The sequence below is a fragment of the Microcaecilia unicolor genome, chromosome 4 (genome assembly GCF_901765095.1).
Source record: "Microcaecilia unicolor chromosome 4, aMicUni1.1, whole genome shotgun sequence".
NCBI lineage: Eukaryota > Metazoa > Chordata > Amphibia > Gymnophiona > Siphonopidae > Microcaecilia > Microcaecilia unicolor.
The window spans coordinates 254,820,245-254,846,889 of record NC_044034.1 but is presented as its reverse complement, the minus strand read 5'-3'; the positions used below and the strand labels follow the sequence as shown (position 1 = coordinate 254,846,889).

The window sequence follows — 26,645 nt, the reverse complement described above, 5'->3', positions numbered from 1 at the left end:
TCTGGAGATCCTGTTCCTGGAGGGACCACAATCCCTGAGTGTGGAGCCCATCGACATGAGCCCCCCACCCCAGGCGAGATGCATCCGTCATCAGCACTTTCGTGGGCTGCGGAATTTGGAATGGGCGTCCCAGGGTCAAATTGGTCCGAATGGTTCACCAGTGCCAGTGAATTGCGGCAACTGATGGAGAGGCGGATAACATCTTCTAGATTCCCGGTGGCTTGACACCACTGGGAAGCTAGGGTCCATTGAGCAGGTCTCATGTGAAGGCGAGCCATGGGAGTCACATGAACTGTGGAGGCCATGTGACCCAGGAGTCTCAACATGTGCAGAGCCGTGACCTGCTGAGACGCTCTGGTCTGGGAAGCAAGGGACAGAAGGTTCTGCGCCCTTGCTTCGGGAAGAAAGGCCTGAGCCGTCTGAGAATTCAGCAGCGCTCCTATGAATTCCAGAGATTGGACTGGCTTGAGATGGGACTTCGGGTAATTTAGCACAAACCCCAGCAGCTCCAGAAGGTGGATAGTGCACTGCATGGACCGAAGGGCTCCTGCCTCTGAGGTGTTCTTAACCAGCCAATCGTCGAGGTACTGGAACACGTGCACTCCCAGCTTGCGCAAGTACGCCGCCACCACCACGAGGCACTTTGTGAACACTCGTGGCGCAGAGGCGAGCCCAAAGGGCAGAACACAGTACTGAAAGTGCCTTGTTCCCAAAGCGAATCTGAGATACTGTCTGTGAGCTGGCAGTATCGGGATGTGAGTGTATGCGTCCTTTAAATCCAGGGAACATAGCCAATCGTCTTTCTGAATCATTGGTAGAAGGGTGCCCAAGGAAAGCATCCTGAACTTCTCTTTGACCAGGTATTTGTTCAGGCCTCTCAGGTCTAGGATGGGGCGCATCCCCCCTGTTTTCTTTTCCACAAGGAAGTACCTGGAATAGAATCCCTGCCCTTCCTGCCCGGGTGGTACGGGCTCGACCGCATTGGCGCTGAGAAGGGCGGAGAGTTCCTCTGCAAGTACCTGCTTGTGATGGGAGCTGAAGGATTGGGCTCCCGGAGGACAATTTGGTGGAGTGGAGGCCAAATTCAGGGCGTATCCACACCACACTATTTGGAGAACCCACTGGTCGGAGGTTATTAGAGGCCACCTTTGGTGAAAAACTTTCAACCTTCCCCCGACTGGCAGATCGTCCGGTACGGACACTTTGATGGCGGCTATGTTCCCATGGATCCAGTCAAAAACCCGTCCCCAGTTTTTGCTGTGGAGGCGCAGGGTGCTGCTTAGGCGCACGCTGTTGACGGGAACGAGCGTGCTGGGACTGTCCCTGTGCCTGATGAGGCCTTCGGGCCGGCTGGGTGTATACGCTTGCTATAGGCGTAGGGCGCAGCCTGCCGGGCCCGGGAAAAACGTCCACCTGCAGAGGTGGATGCTGAAGGCGCCCGGTGGGAGAGCTTGTCGAGAGTGGTTTCCCGCTGGTGTAGTTGGTCCACCAACTGCTCGACCTTCTCGCCGAAAATATTATCCCCCCGGCAAGGGACATCAGCCAGCCGCTGCTGGGTGCGGTTGTCCAGGTCAGAGGCACGCAGCCATGAGAGTCTGCGCATCACTATACCTTGGGCCGCAGCTCGAGATGCCACATCACAGGTGTCATAGATACCCCTGGACAGGAACTTTCTGCACGCCTTCAGCTGCATGACCACCTCCTGAAAAGGCCTGGACTGCTCCGGGGGGAGCTTGTCGACCAGGTCCGCCAGTTGCTTCACATTATTCTGCATGTGTATGCTCGTGTAGAGCTGGTAGGATTGGATGCGGGTCACAAGCACTGAAGATTGGTAGGCCTTCCTCCCAAACGAGTCCAGAGTGCGAGATTCCCGCCCCGGGGGTGCCGAAGCGGTATCCCTCGAACTCCGTGCTCTCTTGAGAGCAGAGTCCACGACCGCAGAGTCATGAGGCAATTGAGGCCGCATTAACTCTGGGTCTGAGTGGATCCTGTATTGGGACTCCGCTTTCTTGGGGATGGTGGGATTAGATAAAGGTCTCAACCAGTTCCGAAGCAGTGTCTCTTTGAGGACATTGTGCAACGGTACCGTGGAGGACTCTCTAGGTGGTGATGGATAGTCGAGGACCTCGAGCATCTCGGCCCTCGGCTCATCCACAGAGACCACGGGAAAGGGAATGCAGATAGACATATCCCTAACAAAGGAGGCAAAGGAGAGGCTCTCAGGTGGCGAGAGCTTCCTCTCTGGTGAAGGAGTGGGGTCGGAGGGAAGACCCACAGACTCCTCTGAGGAGAAATATCTGGGGTCCTCCTCCTCCCCCCACGAGGCCTCTTCCTCGGTGTCGGACATGAGCTCCTGTAGCTCAGACCTCAACCGGGTCCGGCTCGACTTCGAGGCACTGAGTCCTCAGTGGTGGCGTCGAGCGGTGGACTCCCGCGCCGGCGGGGATGAAGCTCCCTCCATCGATATCGATGGGGACTCCACCTGCGTGGCAGTCGAGACCGGCGCCGCAATCGGCGTCGGCGGCCTCGGCACCGGGCTAGAGCACGCCGGCGCCTCCATGGCGCATCAGCCCTTCCAGGATCCCCGGAAGGATGGCTAGGAGGCACTCGTCAAGGCCCGCTGTCGGGAAAGGCGAGGGGGCCGGTGGAGGTGCTGGTGCCAGAATCTGCTCGGGTCCAGGAGACGGCACTGAAGTGCCCGTGCCCTGACGTAGCGATACCTCTACCACCGAGGGGGAACGCTCCTCCCGCCGCTGCCGCTTCCTCGGCGTCGAGTCATCTCTGGAGCCGGAGCTGGTAGCCATCTGCGCCGTGGGCGACCGACGACGGTGCTTTTTAGCTTTCTTCCGGTGCCTGTCATCGGCGCTCGGCGGTACTGAAGAGGAGGAGGTGGATCCCCCCCCCCCCCCCCAGCCTCGAGGGATCGGGTCCGACAGGGTTCGGTCCCGATGGCCCTGGGTAGAGGGAGTGACCGGGGCCGATTGCTCGCGCGGCCGCTCACCCCTGCCATCTCCGGAAGACCGGCGGGCCAACGGAACCTGTGCTCCTGGGGTCGGTGCCGGTACCGAAGATCCGGCCGTCGACACCGATGCCGTCGAAGTCAACGTTGAGGGGCCGGCGCAAGTTTCAAAAAGATGGTCCCGAAGAACTTGCCTCGCCACCTGTGTCCGTATCCGTAAACCGAGACACAAGGTGCACGTCTTGGTATGATGCTCCGGCCCGAGGCACTGGAGGCACCAAGCGTGAGTATCGGTCTGCGAGATCTGCCGGCCGCACCGACCACACTTCTTAAATCCACTCGGAACCTTCAAGGACATCGACGGAAAAATCGCGTCGGCGAAGTCAAAGTCGTCGATGGTGGAGGTAAAAAGCACACCTCGAAAAAGAAAACGACCGCGCGGCCACAAGGCCGCAACGAGGCGCCCCACGCTAAACGACAAGGGGAGACAAACAAGGTTTTCTTTTCTTTTTTTCGAAAAAAGAAAACGGAACAAAAGAAAACAAACGAAGAAGAAAAAAAACCCGCGGCTAAGACGCGATCCGGTTTCCAGGGCTGACAGAGAGAGAGACGAACGCGGCTCTCTCCAGCGCGGAAAAGAAAAGACTGAGCGGGAATGGTCGCGCATGGGCGGGAAGACGGCCGCGCATGCGCGGTGGGCATGCCCTGCGTGCGGGACCGCCTGCGAAGTTTTATTCCGGTTGGTGGGAGCTGCCGTGAACGTCAACCCAGTTGTGAGAACAAGCAGCCTGCTTGTCCTCTGAGAAATTTATGATATTTTGTTTGAAATAGGGCTGCACTTACAATTAAAGCATTAAGGGCCCCTTTTATAAAGCTATGGTACCTGTACAGCTGCTTTGCCGCGTGCCAATGCAGCACTATCACAGAAGCCCGATGGAACTGCCTGCCCAATGCACACAATTTCCAGCAAATCAGATTTAGTTTTGTACCAGGGGCTTACCTGGTGGCAATGGTTACCGCTAGGGTAGCGCAGGAGCCCTTACCGCCTTCTAAACAGGTGGCAGTAAGGGTTCCTCCGGGAAATGGCTGCATGGCATTTCACTTACCACATGGCCATTTCTGTCCCCCCACTCTTTCCAGGGGGAGCCCTTGCTGTCACCTATTTAGGAGGTAGTAAGGGCTTCCACACTACCCTGGCTGAAACCGGGCAGCACGTAGAATTGCCTGATTAACACTGGGTAAGCCCACACTGCAAAAAGTAATTTTAAAAAATCCGACACGCCGGAAATGGCATGCGTTGGGGATAGGTACTACCAGGCTTCTGCGGTAGCCTGGGAGTAGTGCCAGATTGGCATGTGGCAAAACAGCGGTACAAGTACCGACACTTTATAAAAGGGGCCCTAAATTAATTATTGCAATTTAAAAAAAAACGTATTGCAGTGTCTCCTGTCTGCTCTAAGCATCTCTTCCGCTCTTTTCCACTCCCAACACCTGTCCTCAATGCAATCCATCTTTCCCCCCATCTGCGATTCACCATCGCCCCCCCCCCCCCCGCGCCAGTCTACCATAAAGCTCATCTTCCATTGATCCTTGTCAGCAGCAGCGTTGCACATATGCTGTCTGCTACCTGGTCTGAAGCTTTCCCTATGACCTGTCCTGTCCAGGCAGAAACAAGAAGTGATGTCAGAGGAGGTGGGACGGCCCAGAGGGAAAGTTTTAGAGCAGGTCACAGGCAGCGAATGTGAAATGCCAGCAGGGGTATTGAGAGAAGGGCAGATGCTGAACTCTAGGTGGTGGGAGAAGTGTGAGCTGCAGACCTGCAAGAAGAATTTGAGGGGGTCACAGAAGCTATGACCAAGGCAATGAGCTCCAGAAACCACGAGAAGAGCTTGGTGCAGGGCAGAAAAGAGAGAGAGGTAATGGACCCCAGAAAAGAGAGAGAGATAATGGACCTCACGAAAGAGATAACAGATCCCAGGAAAGAAGATTAGAGGGTGGCCAATGTAACACGGATTTTTAAAAAATGTTCCAGAAGAAATTATACACCGGTGAGCCTCACATTGGTGTCCGGCAAAATGGTAGAGAACAAAATTACAGAGAATATTCAAAAGTATGGATTAATGAGGCAAAACCAATACGGATTTAGTGAAGGGAAATCTTACCTCATCAATCTACTACATTTCATTGAAGGGATGGGCAAACATGTGGATAAAGGTAAGCCAGTTGATACTGTGTATCTGGATTTTCAAAAGGCATTTCACAAAGTACCTCATGAAAGAGTAGAGTTAAATGGTCAGTATTCTCAATGGAGAAGGGTAGATAGTGGGGTTCTGCAGGGTTCTGTGCTGGGACTACTGCTTTTTAACATATTTATAAATGAACTAGAGATGGGGGTAACTAGTGAAGTAATTAAATCTGCTGACGACAAAGTTATTCAAAGTTGTTAAATCGCAAGAGGATTGTGAAAAATTACAAGAGGACCTTACGAGACTGGGCACCCTAATGGCATTTAACATTTAATGTGAGCAAGTGCTTTTGATTCTTGGAATTCTGCTAATGTCATGCTTGATCTATTTCTGTTCCCCCCTCCATCTGGATGGGTTACAATCTGGTAGGGTGGAGAATTTTTTTTTTTTTTTTTTTTTTTTTTGGGGGGGGGGGGGCACTATGATTCTAAGTTGCTGACACCTAGTTGTTAGAATCTGTATAAGCTCAGTTTAACATGGATTCCTTTACACTACAATTTATACTGTATCATCGGTAAGGTATATTTGGTGTGACATTTAGGACAAAGTTGCACTTTAAAGTAATAGGCTAAAGGGGGGCAATTGTTACAACAAAAAAGTCTGATGACGGCCTATACTATTCTGTTTGTTCTATGACTGCTTTGGCATTTACATTTTTGTACACATAGAGATTGTTGAATGAACTCCTTTTTGTACTTTTTTTTTTTTTTTTTTTTTTTTTTTAAGTGTCATCAATAAAACTATTGAAAGTTAATGCCAGCAAGTGCAAAGTGATGCGTGTGGGAAAGAGGAACCCCGAACTATAGCTACATGATACAAGGCTCCACATTAGGAGTCACCGACCAGGAAAGGGATATACGTAAAACCCTCTGCTCAGTGTGCGGTAGCGGCTAAGAAAGCAAACAGAACGCTAGATATTAAGAAAGGAATGAATAACAAAAATGAGGACATTATAATGCCTCTGAATCGATCCATGGTGTGACCACACCTCGAATATTGTACGCAATTCTAGTCACCACATCTCAAAAAATATATAGTGGAATTAGAAAAGGTACAGAGAAGGGTGCCAAGAATGATAAAGGGGATGGGATGATTTCCCTATGAGGAAAGGTTAAAGTGGCTAGGGCTCTTCAGCTTGGAGAAAAGACAGCTGAGGAGAGATATGATAGAGGTCCATAAAATAATGAGTGGAATGGGTAGACGTGAATCGCTTATTTACTCTTTCCAAAAAATACTAGGACTAAGAGGCATGCAATGAAGCTACAAAATAGTAAATTTAAAACAAATTGGCGAAAATATTTCTTCACTCAATGTGTAATTAAACTCTGGGATTCGTTGTCAGAGAATATAGTAAAAGCAGTTAGCTTATTGGGGTTTAAAAAAAGGTTTGGATAACAAAGACCATAAACCATTATTAAGATGGACTTGGGGAAAATCCACTACTTATTTCTAAGATAAGCAGCATAAACTGTATTGTACTGTTTTGGGATCTTGTCAGGTACTCGTGAACTGGATTGGCCACTGTTGGAAACAGGATGCTGGGCTTGATGGACCTTCAGTCTGTCCCACGTATGGCAAAGTTTATGTTCTAAAGAGATAATGGACCTGGGAGAAAAAGAAAAAAAAGGAGGGAAGGGGGAGAAAGGGAGAGATGCTGGATCTGGGGATGGAAAGGAGGGAGATTAATCAGTCCTTTAGGGAAGTGAAGCGGGGACGGGATTTGATATACCAACTTTCTGTGGTTACAATCAAAATGGTTTACATATTAAATACAGGTACTTATTTTGTACCTGGGGCAATGGAGGGTTAAATGACTTGCCCTGAGTCACAAGGAGCTGCAGTGGGAAATAAATAAAATACCTTTAATTCAGCAATTAATCAGGATTTTAAAATTTTTAATCGTGCAATTAAAATTTTTAATCGTGCAATTACAATTTTTAATAGAAATACAGCCCTAGATTAAAACAATTTTATATCAAGATGCAAAACTGCAAACTTACAAGTATGAAAATAAACGCAAATATCAAAACAATGTTGTACCAACTTAAATGATTATAATCCATCACCGTTCTATAACAACAAAATATCACATTAATTCCCTTGTCTTCTCCAAGATTTCCCCCCCTCCCCCAGTTACTGAAGACTACACAGAGAACTGGAGGTTATTTGACAGCCTCCTCCAATTCACCACTCTGCATGATTAAGGAACCTATACTCTTATAGCTCCCCATTCCTTACAACTGCCCTAACAGTCTCCTCACCCCCCCACTCCCCTCTAGAAAATTAAAGAGTGGTTTCATACTAAAACGTGTTAAAGACTGGAATCAACCTAATAAGACATTTCCTCTAACATGAGATGGGAAATTGCCTATATGATTTAAAATATAACTTCTCACCTTCTGCGCTAACAACTGCATATAAGACCCCCAAACAGAATAAAATTGCCTCTGCTGCTTACAGGTAAGACATGTCTCTCGGAGCTCTATTAAGTCATGTAACCTATTGTGCTAGTGTGAAGGAACTTCCTTCCCTTTGTGCCCAGTATTGTAATATATATACTTTTTCCCCAAAACGCAAGCTTTCAGTACCCAAATACATTTACCTCTTAATCCTGAAGTAGAAACCTGACCCTAAAGGATACTCCCAGGAGTAAATGTAACGTTTTGCTTAAGTATCCATTCTAAGTATCTAGTTAGGGTTATCCAGAAGAATAGTATCCTTGGGCAACCCCAAAAGGCATGAAAAAAATGCACTGGAGTCCCCAGAGCACTTCAAGCATCTGATATAGCCTTGACTGGGAAACATAAGCTTTGTAACTGAACCAAAACCAACATTCCCTTAATTCTGCACTTCCTACCCTAAAACGGTATGACTTGAATTAACTTCAACAGATCCCTTGATTGTATATGTTGAGGTAAATCTTAACTCCAGCAAGTGGCCAAAACTTGTCTTGTAAGAGTCTACTAAGCCAGCAACCTCATATGCAATAAAGATATAGAGACCAGATCTTCTAAGGGCATGTCAAGTAACTCTTGAAATTTAGATTTCACATCAATAGCTAACAGAAATGTGTTTAGTGATTGAATGTAATGAGAAATTTGTTGATACGCAAACCAGCCCTCTATATCTGGAGTTATTCCTAACAAATATAAGTGATCTTGCATTCTTCCATCTGCCAAAAGTATTTAAGCAGAACAAGACCTCGCCTCATCCACCAGAGGATTATCTAGCCCTAATCTAAAATCTATATTCCCATGTACAAGCAAGTAGGCTGCTACGGCCAGAACCAAAGACCCCAAATCTAGCCATCTCTCTCCACAATGCTTTAAGTGGTTGCACTGCAACACTAAGTACGTGATCAGAAAGTTTTAAGTTTCTTTAGCATACAGTATAAGATGTAGTTCAGAAGCAAAGGTTGACATAATGCCTCTTCCATTCACACCAGAGTACAATCCTCTGTGCTGAAGAAAGCAAGCCATATTGTAACAGTTTAATATCAGGAATACTCAGTCCACCCTGTTTCCAGTTACCTATTAGAGAACTTTATTTTCTATTTCTTCCCTCCCCAACAAAAGGAAGTCACTACCCTATAAAGCCTTTTATCATCTTTTTGTCTTAGAGATAAGGGGAGTTTTTTAAAGAAATACAGCCACTTAGGGAAAATAATCAAAGCAAATAAACTGATTCGCCCCATTAAGGGCAAAGGAAGTGCAGACCACTTCAGGAGGTGTTTTATAGAATTTAGCAATTTCATATTACTTGTCTGGTATAATCTTCAGGTGACAACATATAACTGTATACCCAAATACGTAAGAGAATCTTGGGCTTGTTTCAATGGGTCTCTCATGTTCACCCAATCCCCCCTCCGGGGTTGTGTTGCCAAGAATTCTGATTTGGAAAGATTTAATTTGAAGGCGAAGAAAACCCCCAAACTTGGTGAAATTTTCCAGCAATGAAGGTAATGATCTGTCCAGGTCTACTATCAAGCTCATTTTCAAAGCACTTAGCCTCCCAAAGTTCCATAGAAACCTATGGAACTTAGCCTCCCAAAGTGCTTTGAAAATATGTCTCTATGTGTACCAGGAGACTGTCTGCAAAGGCTGGTATCTTGAAGGTTTCCTCCCCCACCTGTACACCTCTAATCTCTGGATTGCTTAAGATATCTCTAAATTAAAGGATCCAGAATAAGGAGAAAGAGAAGGGACGGCAATGGGCACCCCTGCCTAATACCTCTTGCTATTTCAACGATTCAGAGGAAATCCCATTTAATCCTATATCAGCAATAGAAGAGTAATACAAAGCCTGGATTGCTGATATAAAGGATCCCAGGCAAATTGTGAAATATAAAACCTGAAAATAATCCTAACATACATGTAGCAAACTGATTTAGTACTAATTATAGCACTAATTCCTGTGAATAAAACATGAACCCTACCTTTGAAGAGGCAGGGTCCTAACACCAATACTTAATTTTCTATCTCCTCTTCTCACCCCCCAGCTCTCCTGTCTCACTCATTACCTGGCCTCCTAGTCCGTTCCCTTTCACTTACTCCTCATTTATACACTTTCACCCTCTGTACTCACATCCTCCTCTCACTTATCTCCTTGAGAACCCCCATGGTCTCTCCCACATGGTTCCACCAAGCCAAGCACCTTCCTTGCTCCCTCTTCCCACATCTTTGTAAGCCCAGTATCTCCCCTTTCTCCACCCACACTTCTAGCCCAGCATCTCCCTGTCCCTCTCTCCCCATCCACCCCTATGATGCATCTCCTCCCCTTCCCTTCTCCCCTCCCCCTATGGTCCAAAAACTCTGTTCCCTCTGTCCCCTTCTTCTTTATGGTCCAGTAATTCCTTGTCCTTTCTCCCCTCCCCCTATGGTCCAAAAACTCTGTTCCCTCTGTCCCCTTCTTCTTTATGGTCCAGTAATTCCTTGTCCCTTCTCCCCTCTTGGTGCAGCAATTTCATGTCCCCTCTCCCTCCCCTTCTCCATTATGGCCCAGCAGCTACCTGTTCCCCCCCTCCCCAGTCCAAAAGTGAAGTGTCATCGCTCAGCAAGGGTGTGGCTCAGAAGGGAGAGTAGCCACAGGAAACCCAGTCTGGAGGCAGAAGATGCAGCTACACAAACCCCTATGCTGTGGCTCCTTCCTGGGTCATGTAAATGGCAAACCGCACATCAGATATCAAAGCCTGCCAAGTGCAGTTTACTGCCTATACAACCCAGGAAGGAGTATGGTACAGGGTTTATGTAGCTGTTATCTCCTGTGGATCCAGCATCTCTCATATTCTCTTTCTTCCATCCCCCACAGACCAGGATCTCACTCATTTTCTCCCTCCCTCCCTCTACAGTTTGGTATCAATGCCCCAACTAAGTCTGGCATGTCTTCCCAGTTGCTTGACAAGTAGTATGGCATTTCTCCTGTCCATCTCCCCCTCCCCCAATGAGGAACTCGCGCTTGTGCGTCAGGTGGGAAGGCACCAGCTGGTGGGATGCTGCTAGAAATTTCTACAATCATCTCACTAGTCAGTATCCACACCAGACTCCATTGGATGACGTCACCGATGTGAGAATATGGACAGACTGCTTGTCCTCAGAGAAGGAAATATTTTAGACACAATACATCAATTGTGCAAATCATTGGGGTGGTGTGCAATGGTTTTGTTCTGAAAATGCATACTTTTTAATACCACTGTAATTTGAAAGTCATTAGTTTATTGCATCTAGAATAATCTTTTTAGTGTTAGTGCAGAGTTCTAATGCCATCCTTAATGCATCAAAGCCTAAGTGTGGCAACTGCTGAACTCGCTTCTTGCCTACTAGAATGTACAACTGAATATGATCTGTATAGACATACTAAATGAGACTATAGTTCTCAATTTCCATCAAAGCAGCCAGTTAAATAGCGCTGAGGACATTGTATATTGTAGGCCAGCAATCTAGATTAAATCCTATCTCACCTAAAACACTTGGACTGTTCTCAGAAAAATGATGTAAACCCTGTTCATATCAATAATATACAAAACTGTACCACCACCTATGACATCATACTTACTGCATTAATCTGACCAAATCTCATCTTATGTGGCAATTTGTGGCAGGGATAATTAAAGAGCCTAAAACAAAATTTAAATGTACAACTATCGCAGTAATATTATGAATGTAAAGCTGACTTCAGATTGCCTTTCAGCTCCATCAAATGACACTGTACAGCATTCACATCTTTAAATGGATTCTATTTGGGGGCTCATCCTGTTTTCTTATGACAGCTTTCTTTTAACAACCTGTTGAACTGTGCATACCTTTCTATGGTCAAATTTCAAAATTATGATGGGAAAAGATAAAATTGAAACACAGTTATGAAATGTTGTTAGGTAGATCATGGGGTACAGACAAGGTGTAAAGGAGGTAGGGCAGTAAGAGTGGCACATACCCCATAGTGCAGCACATAATATCTCAGAATTGAATCTCTTCTTGTATTTGCGAATCTCAGGGGTGTCGCTCTGAGGTCGTGTATTTGTTGGATTCACATTAACCACTGATCCTTTCCTGGTAGGATCTTGCTTCATAGAATCTGGTCTCAGTGCTTCACTGGAAAATCCCACTAAAAGAAAATTAGTATTTTTAAGGTTAGCATCCATTGTGTCAATAAATGTACCGGCAATTATTTGTCATTGATTATCGTTCCCTTCTATGCTTTATTATTCTTATATTTTATTATTGTAAATCACAGTATATAGAGGGAACTCAAATAAAAGCAAATTCCATTAACATCAAGCTTTCTGCAATGATGAGACCCAGGAACATACGCGTTCCCTCTCCCTTTCATTTGGCTTTTCTTTCCACTTTTCTCATTTCCTTCCCAAACTGTGATCTAATGAAGAGTACCGAATACTAATGAAAACTACGAAGCTGAAGACACAGTGTTATATCATTGGATTGTTATGTATCGTGTTTATTATGCTCCCCACCTAAACTTTTCATAGGTAGGCTATAAATGATTTTGAACATAACACAAACATTATGGCACTACTGATCAATCCAACCAAGCCTGAGCTAATTCAGTAACTTAGCAATGTGTCAAAATTGTTTTCTAGATATGTCTGTCGAATCGAAGCAAATGTAAAGCATTCAAGTCACATGTCTAGAAATAACCCTGATTGATGTTCCCCTTTTTGTTGGAACACAACAAAAACAACTATATGCCAAATGAAGTCCCAAATGAAGACTAATTTGATAAATGTATGACAAAATTGCTTTTATGGACCAAAAAAAAGGAGGAAAAAGATGTGTTTAGAAACCTATGTAGACAACTCTTACATGGCAACAGTTCTTATTAACATGAAAAGAATCAAATTTAATCAGAACACACCTTAAAAACCTCTTCTAAGCAACACACTTCACACATCTGTGGAACAGTTGGTCAAAAAAAAGAGTTTTTGTTACATAATACTATAATACTACCTAGACAATTCCTTTATACAAACATTATCAACAGTCGACACGCCGAAATTGTCTAATAGCAAGAAGAGTTCTTATCTGAAAAGAGGTGCCTTCATAAAGAGTACAACATTACAGCTGGATTTCCAAAGATTAACTCGTAACAATGCTTACAATTGGTTGGAAACAGAAAACAGTCCGATCATGCCTAATCTATAAGCCACCTAATTAAAGGTCTGGGCCTCCAGCCTCCAGGCACCCACATAGGCCATATTTTGCCAAGATAGCTTCTTCAAGGAAAGCTGGTCATGACATGTTTATTTTAACTCTGGTATGGTTGTACCTCCATACATGAAGGTTACTGAATCACAGCACGGCACTGTGTTGCTTGTAAAGGCTATGGGTTTAGGCAAGATCAGACAATATGAGGGAATTGTATCGGCGGTATAAAATATAGAACAAACCCCCTTTTTTGATGTGACTTTGAAATTACTTCACAGATGTGTAAAATATTTTCATTGGATGTTTTTTTTTTTAAATTCAGGGTCTGTTACGATTAATCTATTAATCCTTCCATGTAAGGCCCGTCTCCCATCTAGGGTTCTACACACATTTAGTACACCTTGTTTGGTCCATAAAACCAATTTTTACTTGCCATAAATATTTTGTTAAATTGGATTGCAGGACTCCACTGGACTCATACATTTTTTCCATCCCTCTTTTCTTTAGCACAAAAGAAACTTACCCACTGAGGTTACAGTTGTTCCACTAGATGGAGAGATTTGCAGCAATCTGGGGTCTATAAAAGGAGTAAACGATGAGGAGGATTTGTGTTTCTGGAGTGTGTTACTAGCAGATTGAGTCTGAAATATAAATTTAAATTATGTTAATACAATGTCAGATGAAAAGGAAAAAAAACCCTTAAGATCATTAAAATTCAAAACTGTGTTCTACAATCCTTAATTAACCATACTATGGACACAGAAGTATTATAAAGACATATGTGCTTCAAGTAAAATTACAGCAGCAAGGCACAGCTCTCAGCACTGCCAATGCACAAAGGGGTGCAGCACTTTTGCGCCACCGTCTGCTTTCAGCATAATGTCCACCCACTGAAATTATTTCTGCCAAAAATCAGACAGTATTCAAATATGCTCCCTTTCCTGGTTTCAGATTTTATGCTGATTATCTGTGAAGAGCAAGCTTCTTGCTTAAAAATCTGATTTCTGTTCCCTTAGACGACAGCAAAACTGGTAAACAAGGTTCCACTCGTGAAAAGCAGGGAAGGAAAGCTACTTAATTTTTTTCCATCGGCAAAATGCAAGTTGGTTTTCTAGCAGTCAGGACTAAGATACTTTGACTAATAAACAAAGCAAACAAAGTGCAAACATACTTTTGCAGCAATGCCTTGTTTTATAAAAGAATGAAAGTAAAAACAATTCTCATAGTTTTAGATGGCATAAGACAGGGGAGATTATTTCCTTTCATTAGCATTTATCTTTTACAAGATTGAAAGGTGATTAGGTAAATTCCAAAACAGTTTCTGCAGGAGCTACTTTCTTTGGCATAATCCTCTTCACCATACACAAGAATGTCAACCTTGACTGCTTCTCTTCATTTAAGGAAAGATCACTATAGGAATGAAAAGAAATTGGTCTAAAAAATACCATAAAATCTTGAGTGTACCATAAGTAAGACTTTCCACTGAAGCTGCCCACTTTCCTTATTTGCCACAACTTGCAAGAGTTGATATATCAATAAAAACAAAATAGGAGAAGCTTTTAATAACTGTTTAAAAAACAATTTGGCATCCTACCAAGCAATATGGGGGAGGGACATATACTGCCTTTCTGTGGATACAATCAAAGCAGTTCACATATTATATACCGGCAATAAATGTTATAATGAGCAGGGCAACTTATGCATGGATGAATTCCATACTTGTTCAACTGGAATAGGGTCTTCTTTGAAAAGTTGGCCTTAGTCAGTTAGGACTCCTGTACCCAACACACAGGGGACCTTCTACTAAACGCAGGAACTAGCGCATGCGGTTAGTGCATGTCCATGTTATGCTAATTCCCACATCAACTACATAATGTGGGATAGGGTGGGAAATTGGATGTGGCCAACACCTTGTAGTTAATGCAGCAGTTAATATAGAGCATTTAATGCCACTGCATTATATGGTATTAACTACATTACAGAATTGTCTCCTCGGTTATCTCCAACACAGTCACATAACTATTATGCACAGAATGTTTAGAATAATGGCATTTGTGTGCGCACATAAGCATGCAACTGTCAGAATTCCGCCTAAGTGCTATTCTGTAAATATCCGTTCAACTCATGGGAGGAGTTTGAGCACGACTCCCACTTACCTCACAGAATAGTGCAAGTTACACGCGCATCTCTGACATTTAGGCATCATTTACACTGGCTCTATAAGCTGGCCTAAGAGCTCTCGCCTTAATTCCAGACATGTATTTCACCTCTTAGACTACTATTCTATAATGGAAATGAGGTGCCTACGTTTTGTTATAGAATAGGCTCCTGATAAATACACAAAAAAAAGCTTCTCTTTATATGAATTGCAAAGTATTTATTATTATTATTATTACATTTGTACCCCACGCTTTCCCACACTCAATGCAGCTTCCATAGTTAATACAATTACAATAGTAAGGTCTTAAGGAGAATATTAATATTAAAGAGCTTCTCTTTATATGAATTGTAAAGTACTTAATACTATATTCCTGTGAAGTGCAAAGAAAATATTAGTGACAAAGGGAAAAAGCCTCTGTGCCCAAACCTCCAGGCAATATATTTTTTTTTAATAGGGTATGGAGGAAATAACATGGGTCCACCTTCTTCATCAGCATAAAAAAAACTCTTGTCTCTTTTACTCCTTATTTCTAAAAACTATTTAGAAGTTTAAGCTAAGTATTTTTTTCACTTCCGTTTTTCTGGATCCCTTGAGTTGTCATTCCTGCAAAGTTCTTAGCAATAAGGAGAAAAAGAGACAAGGGCTTTTTATGACGATGAAGAAAGTGGACCCATGTTATTTGCTCCATACCCTATTAAAAAATATATATATTGGGTGGAGGTTTGGGCACAGAGGCTTTTTCCCTCTCTCATTAATACTTTCATTGCACTTCACAGCAATATAGCATTATATTAAGTACTTTGCAAGTCATATAAAGAAAAGCTCTTTTGTGTTTATATATTAAGATACTCTCTTATCCTTTTTGTTGACTAATCACCATTATTGTTGAACTGAATAGACTCCTGCCAGATACTGCTCTGCATATGCATGCCAAATGTTTTTCTGCATCAACTGCATGGACATATGCGGCAACATGCCCAACAGCTGACACAGGGGCTCTGCAGTTACTGCATTTAAATTTTGGAGTACTGCACAATAACTGCAAAACTTTACTACACTATAGCAAAAGGGCCCCTTTGCTACTTGAGAACCTATGAAAATCTACGATATGGAAATATCAAGCCTTGGACATTATATTTTTTAAAAGGAAACATCAGCTTCTCTTCAAAATGGTGCCTTCCTCCATTATCATGTCAGATAAGCACATACAAAAAACAATGTCAATGGTGAACACAATGGAAAAGACATGCATGTTAAGTATAGTGCATAGTTAGCAGTGCACTGCAAAAAAAAAAAAATAATGATGTGTGAAAAAAATCAATTTGTTAAATATGGGAAATGATATACAAATAAAACTGTCAGGCTAGTGCATTATTCCACTGATGTGGCATATCATCACAGAAGACTACCAACTCATAAACTCTGTATGTATAGAAGGAGGGAAGGGGAGAGAGAAAGGTATATTGCCTCCAAAGTTATATAGGTTCGCCCACAGTGACGTACAGCTTATGTAAGAAAATTATTTCAGCAATTCAAAAGAGGCAATAGGTCGATACTTGCAAGTACTTGGGGAGCTTTTCATAGAAACTAATAGCACTTATATACAGAGTGGTTTGCTGTGGTTAATTGTGGTTAATAGCAGTAAAATAGGTGTGAGATAGAGAAGCCAGATTCAGTAGTGATGATGCATTTTGTGAAGAAGTGCTCTCCTGCTGTTAAAACATCTAATATTTTAACATTTTTTCTTCTCTCTTTTTTTGCCCATCTTCAACAAACAAACAAACAAACAAAAAAAAAACCAATATGAAAATAAGAAAAAAATGGGCTTAGATGGAGTTGGACTCCAAACATTAAAAAACCTCTTCTGACCAAACTGTCATGTCAGCAGTCTATATCCAGACAAGCATGTGACATGGGCATGATTGTGTGGACAGACGACCATATCATAGCCTTGCTGATTTCTTTTATGGAGGCTGATTTCAAGAGGGCCACCAAAGTTGCCATGGCTCAAATTATGAGCTTTGGCATGCCATTTCAGAATCAAGCCTGTTTGGGCATAGGAGGAAGAGATGAAATCTGCTATCCACTCCAAGTTTGTATCCAACTAATGGACTTACACACTGAGGGCCAGATGCACTAAAACTTAACGAGCCATTAACAAGCAAGTAGTAAACACTGGCATGCACTAAAGACTTTTTTTCCGACAACGGTAGCAGCTAACGAAAACGGAATGCAGATGAGCAAATTGTGTAGAAACCCTACTGTAATGAGATGCACTAACCTTTTCCGATTGCTGCTGGAAAATCTAACGAGAGGTCTGTACCTCTCGTTGGGGCTGCGCGGGAACTGCTACAAAGGTAACAACAACAAAAATAGCGTTCCGCGTTGTCAGTTTTCACAGGTGCGGAAACTCCACGTCAGTTTTAGCAGTGTCAATGTGAACTTCTTTCCACCTCCTTATAGCTGTGTTGCAAAATAACTCCCCATCCCCCTTTGTTTTTGTATCGCGGTGGACAAGCTGATCCCTCCTCTGGAGCTGCCTATGTGCTGCTGGAGCCAGGAGCGCGATCTACCGGCACAATGTCCTCCCTGTCTCCGGCTACCCTGGACTCGGATGAGCTCTACAATTTCCTCTTCAAAATCGTTCTGATTGGAGATGCCGGTGTGGGCAAGACCTGCGTCCATTTTGGCCATCATCTCCCCCCCCCCCCCCCCCGCAATAATAAAAACGTCTTTTTTGGCAGTGCTTCACTCAGCTGAGACCTGGAAGTCTCTGAGCCAATCAAAGCGCGTTTAGCTCAGCTAAACACGTTGTGATTGGCTCAGGGACTTCCAGGTCTCTCAGCTGAGTGAAGCATTGCCAAAAAAGACGTTTTTATTATTGCCGGGGGTGGGGGGATGATGGCCAAAATGGACGTTTTTTTTTTGGATGGTCGTCCTCAACTGCACTGTCTTCTGGATCGAGCCGCATCAGAGGGGGTGAGCAGCGCAGCGTCTTCGGGCGGCACAGGGAGGCGTATTTGGCATGTGCAGAGCAGCCAACATAACGCTTGGCTGCTCTGCGCATGCTCGACCGGCCGATTGGCCGACTGTTTAATGATGGAATAGAGAATGCAAGTGAGCTACGAGCAGCTCATTTGCATTCCCTTTCCTTAATGCATGCCCGTTCCTTACCGATTCGCTAAGGGAATCAGTAAGGGAAGGGCTCTAACGACTGTTTAGTGCATCTGGCCCTGAGTGGTCACCATTAAACATCCAAGTTCCCTTTTCATAGATTTAACGTGGCGTTATCTAGACAGTGCCGTGAAAAGCCCTCTAATCACCTTGGCACTATCCGGACAGTAGTGGGGTGGAGTTAGGGCAGTGTGAGGGCATAACAAGTGGCAGGCAAATATTGCTGCTATCCATTTAGCTATCTGTACAGCTAAGCAATTTAAGGCCTGAAAAAAAGCAGCCTTAAACTGCTTAACTACATGTATAAAAAAACCAATAACTCCAAAACTCTCAAACAAAAAGGAAATCACTGCTAAGCCAAAACATACCCTACACAATAATAAATGCACTCCAAAAAATGTGTGTGTATGTGTATATATATATAGAAACCTCTCATATTTGCACCTGCCATCAAAACAGCCTTTTCTAAATAGCTGTTATATATGCTGTGCCAGTTGTAATTACTAAAATCTCTATAAAAATGTGCATACTGCTAAATTATGGGTCCATGCCTTCATACTACAGTGCATTATCTTAAAAATCCAGGCTTAGTAGAACAACAAAATAAGTCACATGCCTTGAGCAGCTTGTCTGTGCAACACTTTTTGAACCAAAACAGCAGAGTACATTTATTAGTAGTAAAAAAGGCCCGTTTCTCACACAAATGAAACGGGCGCTAGCAAGGTTTTCCACGGAGTGTGTATGTTTGAGAGAGTGACTGTGTGTGTGTGAGAGAGAGAGAGAGAGAGAGTGGATGTGCAAGTGTGTGTGTGTGAGAGAGAGAGTCTGGGTGTGAGTGTCTGTGAGAGAGAGAGTGTGTGTGTGTGTGTGAGAATGAGAGTGTGTGCAAGTGTGTATGTGAGACAGTGTTTCACACAGATACAGTGTGTGCGAGAGAGTGTGTGTGAGACACAGACTCTCTGTGAGACTGAGTGTATGAGACCAAGAGAGTGTGTGAGTGACTGTGTGACACATAGTGAATGTGATACAGTGTGAGACAGAGTGTGTGTGAGAGACAGTGTGTGAGAGAGAGACGGTGTGAGAGAGACAGAGTGAATGTGCGAGTGTGTGTGTGTTTGTGTGTGTGTGAGAAAGACAGAGTGTGTGGCAGGGGCCCCCCTCCATCTCCCGGCCTCCTTCCCCCTCCCCCATCTTCCTTCCCCCTTTCCCGACCCCCTCCAGTTTTTCTTCCGCTCTCCCCTCCCAGCTTCAGGGTCGTGGCCTCCCCTACCTCCACCTGTCATGGTCGTGGGCCCCCTTCCTTCCTTCCTCCCTCCCTTGTTCAGGTTGGTTCCCTCCCTCCCTCCCAGTCCCACGGTCAGGCAGGCTCCCTCACACCATCGTTCAGGCTGGGAATGTGGAAGTGTTAATGTCAATAAATGTGTGTGGTTTTTTTTGTTTTTTGGTGGGGAAAGGGGGGGGGAGTGGGTGGTGTGGGGTGCAGGTGTGTGAGTGTGTCTCTGTTATACTGAAATTGTGTCTGTTGTGACAGTGACGGGGTGGGGGGGGGGGGTGGGTTTGGTTTTTGCAAGTCTGAGTGGTAGTGTAGCTGCCCTTGTTTGTGTTTCTGTCTGGTCGTGTCTGTATGTCAAAAAGTGGAAGTGGGGGGGGGGGGGGGGGGGGTTTAACTTGGAGTGTGGTGCGGGGGAAGGGTCAGTCTATAGGAGTGAGGGGGAAGACTTTCCTGTTACCTGTTGTTTTTTTTTTCTCCTGTGTGCACAGCAAGATAGCTGGTTTTCTGTTTCCTTGGCTGCGGGCGGGTTCGCTTATGTGAGTGGCAGCGGGACGTCCCGTGTGTCTCAGAGTGCCAGTGGTCGCTTTGCTTTGCTGCGGGCTTTGTATTTTTCCGTGCTGCAAGTTTGAGCGATCAGCCAACTGCGGTTTCGTTTCGCTGGCTAGGGGCGGTTTCGCGGTGTTTGAGTCGAGCGGGAGGGCTTGGGTGCCTCAGAGTGCCAGTGGTCGTGGTGCGGGCGGGCTTGGGGGTTTGCGGTGTTTGTGGCAGCGGGAGCGCTCGGGTGCCTCAGAGTGCCATTGGTCGGTTTGCTGCGGTGCGGGCGGGCTTAGGGTGTTTCAGGCCGGGTATGTGAAGCAGCAGGTAAACGTGAACTTCCTAGCAAATGGTGGCAGAGAGCTTCTGCGGCTTGTTGCATCGGTGCATCTTATCTACTATAATAAAACTCACCCTCAACGTTTGCTCCGCCCTCGATGTCATGACGTTTGACGCGATGGCGGGGGCCTGGTGGCTTTACCACCACGAACCTTCGAACCTGAAGGAACTGTTGTCAGTGGCTTGGCTTCACTGACGTCAGTGTCCTCAGAACGTTGAGGGTGAGTTTTATTATAATAGATTAGGATATATTACACTCTACGAGGACAAGAAGGCCATAATATTCCCACAACTGAGTGACGTCATCCAATGAAGCTTGGTGTGGACACTGCCCAGCATACTGTTTCTTTAAGAAGCCTTTGGTAGCATCCCAACCACGCAAGCGCAGATGCCTTCCCACCCAAAATGCAAGCATGAACCAGCAGCCTTCAATTTTCCACAGAGCAGAGATCTCTTCTCAGTGCATCAAACCTTTTGACTTTTGTGGTGCCTTCCCTGCAGGTATTTTTCTTGTGTTTTTCATTACTTTCTTGTTTTTCTACCCTTACAGTATCCCCCTAGTGCTGTTTCTCTCAGTTTTCATTATTTTTCTGGCTCCAGAGGCCCTTTTAAGTCTCCAGATACTGCCACAGTTACCAGGATTGTTTGAACCTACATTTGCACTGATGAAGTAATGTTTGTCTCATGGCAGTTACTTATCTCTTGATATCCTGTATCTTTTTGCAAGCTAGGGATGTTGTGGTGAAGCTCAGACAATAGGCATAACCCACAGGTGCAGATATTTTAACACAACTAGCAAAGCCACTGTGTTTCTTCTGGGACACTGGACGAAAAGCAGCTGAAGAAACAGCTAAGCAAAAATTAAGAAAACAGAAAGCAGCCAGAAAACCTGTGAAGGAATAGTGGGGGTTGTTTACTAAAGCTTACCTCAAGTTACCTGTAGCAGGGCCCATTTTATTCCTATGGGCTCTGCTGCAAATAACTCGAGCTAAGCTTTAGTAAAAAAAAAAAAACCCAGTGTGTTTTAAGCCTGTAAAATGTATTGGATATTTTCCTGCATTATGTCCTGAAGTGTATTTCTCCTATTTGGCCAGCAGGTGGTGTTTCTTTGCTGTAAAGCTATTAGAGAAATGAATGTTCTTTTCTCTAGTTTCAGCACACAAACAGGAAGCAAGAAGCAGCATATTTTTGAAGTGTTCTTGTTCTGGGCTCTGATTGGCCCAGGAGCTCATTTTCATTTGGAAAATAGTGGCTTTTGCTCCAGTCTTAGCCAGGAAGAAGAGAGACAGATCTCTTTGCTGGAGCCCTGCGTAAACAGTTACCTTTGATAACCTGAGTAGCTATATGTCCTGATCTTCCCAGGTACTTTTTAGAAAGTAAACAAGTGTTTACTTAGTGTTATAATTGATCCATATTAAAGTTACCTGTTTGCTGATTGCACATTTTTTGTTCATTATTCAAGACAATAGACAATATTTATTGCCTTTTTGTCTGGACTGATAAAGAATCTCGGTGGTTTGTGTGTTGGGTCTGTGAGTGCTTTCTGGGAACTGTCGGACCACTGGGAGAGAGTAGCCCCAGTAACCTACAAATCATTGGGGACAATTTGAGAGCAGGAGACTCACCCAGAGGCAGTAGGAACCCAGTCAACAGGAGAAGGGCGCTAGTGTAGAGCACAAGTGGCAGGTGCAGGCGAATCTAAGCTGTGCTGGGGATAAACCCTCCAAGTGGCTTCGGGGAAACCCCAGGCGGGTGGCTAGGCGTTTCGTGGCAAAACCTAAGGGATTTCCAGAATGTAGGAAAATGTATTGATTTGGTCCCAGTGTGACAAAAGAAGTTCAGCCGATTTCACCAATTCATTAAGCCCCAAGAATTTATAAATCATGTCAGTTTAAGTCCACAAAAATAAGTTGAAACTGTGTTGCATGGGGCCTCCTCAATGTGGGAACTCCTGCACATCTCAACAGAGCATTCTTGAAAGCTCTGAAGCTTTACTTCCAAATACTCTGGCCCGAGTTTTTTCAGAACAACATCACCTTACTTGTGAGCACTGTTGTCCTGCTTGTCCTCTCAATGCAGCTAAAAATGCATGTGGTAGAACAATGCACAAAATTTTCAACCAAACCAAGAAAGTGCAATTTCCAGATAATGCAGATGAAATGGTTTATAGTCAAGTAAATTGCTTTTGTAAAGTGATCCCTTATGATACAAAATCTAAATTTAATGCACTTTGAATGTATCAAGAACATGTCAGCACTCAGTAACCTCTTTTTGTGATTCACAATCCAATCCCACAGCCTCTACTACACTGGCATTTTATAAACCACTTATCCTATATAATAATTTGCACCTCAAACGTTCCATCGCTGTCTGGCTTCGTAACATCTCATGATGTCAGCCAGCCTTTAGCGTTCCATTCCCCCTCACAGCCCCGCCCTCGAGTCAAAACGTAATGACGTCAGAGGGCAGAACAGTGAGAGGGAAGGGAATGCTGGAGGCAAGCTGACGTCAGGATGTTACCAATGGAAGGGAAGCCAGCCAGAAAACGATGAGGTACAAAGGCAGAGAGAATCGCGGCACATCAAGGGAAGGGCAGGGCAGAGCAGAATCGATGGACATGGATGGGATGGGAGGAGAGGACAGAGAAGAGAATCGCGGGACACGGATGGGAGGACAGGGAAGAGGAGAATCGCTGGACATGGAAGGGAGGGGAGGGGATGGGATAGGAGGGGAGGGAAGGGAAGGATCGCTGGGCATGGAGGGGAGGGGAGGGAAGAGACAAAAAAAATCGCTTACAAGACAGCCTTCCTAGGGCCTGTTTCATTATTGAGGAAATGGGCTGGGTTCCACTAGTCAGAAATAAAACCAAGCATCACCATTTGAATGATTAACAAAGCAAGCCTGTGAAAACAAATGGTCTAATGATTAGGTCACCAGTTACTAATACCAGCATGAAAACTACCTTCCACTTCATTTTTCCTTACCCACCTACTAGTTCAAAGCACAGTTTTTTCCTACTAAATTTTGGACACCTTCTGGTCTGCAAACTAATGCTGAAAACAAAAACCACTGCTGCTTTCTCAGGCCAGCAAAATTCTAGTAAGTCGATGGATTCCAAATCCAGTCTTGAGTACTCCAAAACAGATCTGACTATCCATAATGAATACCAAATAAATCAGCATTCATCTGAGCTATTGAACAAAATTTACATATCTGGTTAATCCAAAAACAAGGAGGTACTTGAAAACAAACCTCAAAACTAACATACTAAGATGCTTATTTAAAGCACTTAGACTTACAAAATTACATGGAGGGGCATTTTTGATATGATGTCTAAGTGTGATTTGGACGTTTTGCACAAAACATCCAAAATCCGAATAGGAAAGACCTATCTTTTTTCTCAAAAATACTTTGAATAAGGTTTTGTGATTTGGATGTTTTGTTTTTTGGTCGATTTTTGAAAGAAAAAAAAAATGAATAGGTGTAAAATGTAGAGATTCATGCCACTGGGATGTAGGAGGACCCAGCATTTTTAGTAGACTGGTCCCCCAGACATCCCAGGAAGGCAATGGGGCACCATAGAAGGCGCTTCTGTGCATTTCATAAAAATGCTCCCATGTACACATCTCACCTTTGCTCCCTTATCTTGTGCCCTGATCCTTCCCAAAACCCAATGTCCCCCACTGTACACCATTACAGTAGCCCTTATGTGTGAAGGGGGCACCTATATATGGGTACAGTAGGGGTACAGTTTCCACAAGTGTGACAGAGGGAGAAAGGGATCTGGGATCCCACTCTGTACTGCATCGACCACTACATTACTCCAGGAACCTGCATGCTTCTCTAACAGACCCGACTAACATCTGCAGCTGTCATAGAGGCTGGTTAAGTCATATTTTTATTCACATTTTTGGGGAGTGGGACGGGGTCACCCCTGATTCCCTCCATTGGTTATCTGGCCATTTAGAGCACCTTTTGTGCTTTATTCGTTCTAAAAACAGGTCTAGACCAAAACGTGTTGCTTTTAGTCCTGGGCATTTTTTGTTCTGTTCCATTATGGCTGTAAAACATCCATGGGTTAGGCACGCCCTAATCCTGCCTATGAAATGCCCCCATGTCCCCTAGAAAAATGTCTAAAAATAGGTTTTGAAAATACTGATTTGGATGTTTTTGTGAGAAAAACGTCCAAATGCTGTTTTGTATCACCTTTTTTTTTTTTAGACATTTTTCTCTTTTGAAAATGAGCCCCATAGTAATCTATTGAACTTTCTAAGTGCTTTGGAAATGAGTCCCAAGCCTTTTACTCCCATGCCAAGCCTCAAGGAAGTTTTAAGAAATGTAGGAGAAAGAGAGGTGTTCTTGGCCTTCACTTCACAGATCCTATACCCTTTCTTTTAAAATATATAATAAAATGTTTTAAAAAATTTTAAAAATTAAAAAACAAAACAAAAAAAACCAACTTACTGATCTAAGCATAACCAGTTTGATGGGAACGGGAAGGATAAGCCATGCAATTGAGTGACCAGGAAAAAGAAAAAAAAAAAAAAGCTTACATTGGTAACACTGAAGTTAACTACTAGTCTACAGAGTTAAGTATCTTAGAGACCAGAAAAGTGTTATTTGGTTGGAGAGAAGTCGGAACACAGTGTGGGGAGACGGCAAGAGGTTCACTGCTAAACTATTAGGCATTATTTTTATAATCCTATAAAGCAGCCAGCTGTGATCCGAGACATACCTCATTAGTAGTTAGCTTGTCCTGGGGTGTCTGTGGGGACATGGTGGGTGTCGGCTGGCTGGAAGATGGGGAGGAAGTGGTTGTGGAGGAGGAATGGCTTTGCTGTAAGAGATCTGGCAAGAGGTGAATACGACCGGCAAAGCCATTGCTCTCATGATGGCTGGCACGCTTTTTGTCAACTGTACTCTGTAGAAAAAACAGGTACACTTGTCTTGCTCAAGTGCTGCTTAAAGCCTGCATCCCTAATACAACTTAAATTCCGTTTTTGTATTTTACAACCCGTATCAAGAAAGCAACGGGAAACAGATACTTCATACCTGGATGCCCTAGTCAGAGGACAACAGAGCTATGATTTCACTGCTCCATGACACACTGTATTTTGGCATTTTTATTTTTTTTTTGCTCAATAAAGTAACTTGGTTCATCCAAGTACAAGTTTTGTTATCTTATTAATGTACACGTGTACTGGTAAAAATTAAAGGGCATTTTTTTGTCATCTTTACTTTTGTGGTTGCTCTGCATCAATTTACAATGGAAACTGAAATATCTAAAAAAAAAAAAAAAAAATGTCCTTAACTACCTACTTGAACTTCAAGCATTAAGTATTTACATTTAAGTTTGCAAGCATTATATTGCTATTTAAGAAGTTAATCTAAATTCTGAACATGGACAAAATCTGACTATTGAAAACAAGTCTGTCATTCAAGCAGCGCTCATTGCAGGAGTTAGTTTCAATACAATTTCAGACATCCAAAGTATGGCAGATTTTTCCTAACTAAAAAAAAAAAAACCCCACACAAAATGAAGTCTGAAAACCAACTGCACTAACGGGGGAAAAATTTGCAAGACAATTTGATCGAGACTGCTTGCATTATGGTTACCTGGTTGCTTTAACCTGTTTGGAGGATCTAGAGGCAGCAGTATGAGCATCAGAGTCAAGCATGCAAACACTGTAAGCAGCCAGAGGGCAGAGATGCCATTAAACTTCTGAACATGCAAACTAATGTCTGCTCATAAAAGCTGCCACTACTACCTCTCTACTGCAAATAAAGACAACATGCATGATGCAAGTCAACTGGCACCAATGAATGAGTGGTTTAATGGTAAAGGACAGGGTTATTCATGAGGGGGGAAACTGTGGTACCTGTCGGACAATTAAAGTGCCCTCCTTGGAAGGAGTCATTGCTGGTTCACTCTCTACATCGTCATGGACAATCATGGTCTTCACAGACTCTGTCTCTCCATTGCTTAGATTCAGAGATGACCTATTTAGCAAATGAAAAACAAAATATTACAACCCAGTCCTAAGTTAGCTCTTCCTAACTACTATATTGCTGCATATCAAACTGAAATGAAATTTGCTTAAAAAGAAATAGATTTAGGTTATTTCTGGGTTTAATTGCCTTACAGAGTTTTTTTGCTTTGAAAAGGTGCAAACAAACTGCAATACTGATTTGAATAAGAGTTAACGAAGGAGTGCTAGGAAGAGAAAGTAGCTGAGAGGATCACTTTGGCAGACTAAATACAGCGTTAATCAAAGGAGATTAGAATCTTCTAGAAGTACAG

General features: G+C 43.9%; 1 protein-coding gene across 6 annotated transcripts in view; it reads right to left on the bottom strand.

Annotated features, from left to right (window-relative positions):
* Nucleotides 1-26,645, bottom strand: part of MAP4K4 (mitogen-activated protein kinase kinase kinase kinase 4) — a 400,740-nt gene that overhangs the window by 29,311 nt on the left and 344,784 nt on the right. For 4 of the 6 annotated variants that reach the window (XM_030201435.1, XM_030201437.1, XM_030201440.1 and 1 more), the window contains 4 exons: nucleotides 26,224-26,344; nucleotides 25,080-25,265; nucleotides 13,387-13,504; nucleotides 11,635-11,805 (listed from right to left, as the gene is read on the bottom strand). In XM_030201435.1, the coding sequence (XP_030057295.1) occupies nucleotides 11,635-11,805; nucleotides 13,387-13,504; nucleotides 25,080-25,265; nucleotides 26,224-26,344 (596 nt within the window). The remainder of the gene's footprint in view (nucleotides 1-11,634; nucleotides 11,806-13,386; nucleotides 13,505-25,079; nucleotides 25,266-26,223; nucleotides 26,345-26,645) is intronic. The other 2 variants (XM_030201438.1, XM_030201441.1) reach the window with 1 other exon arrangement.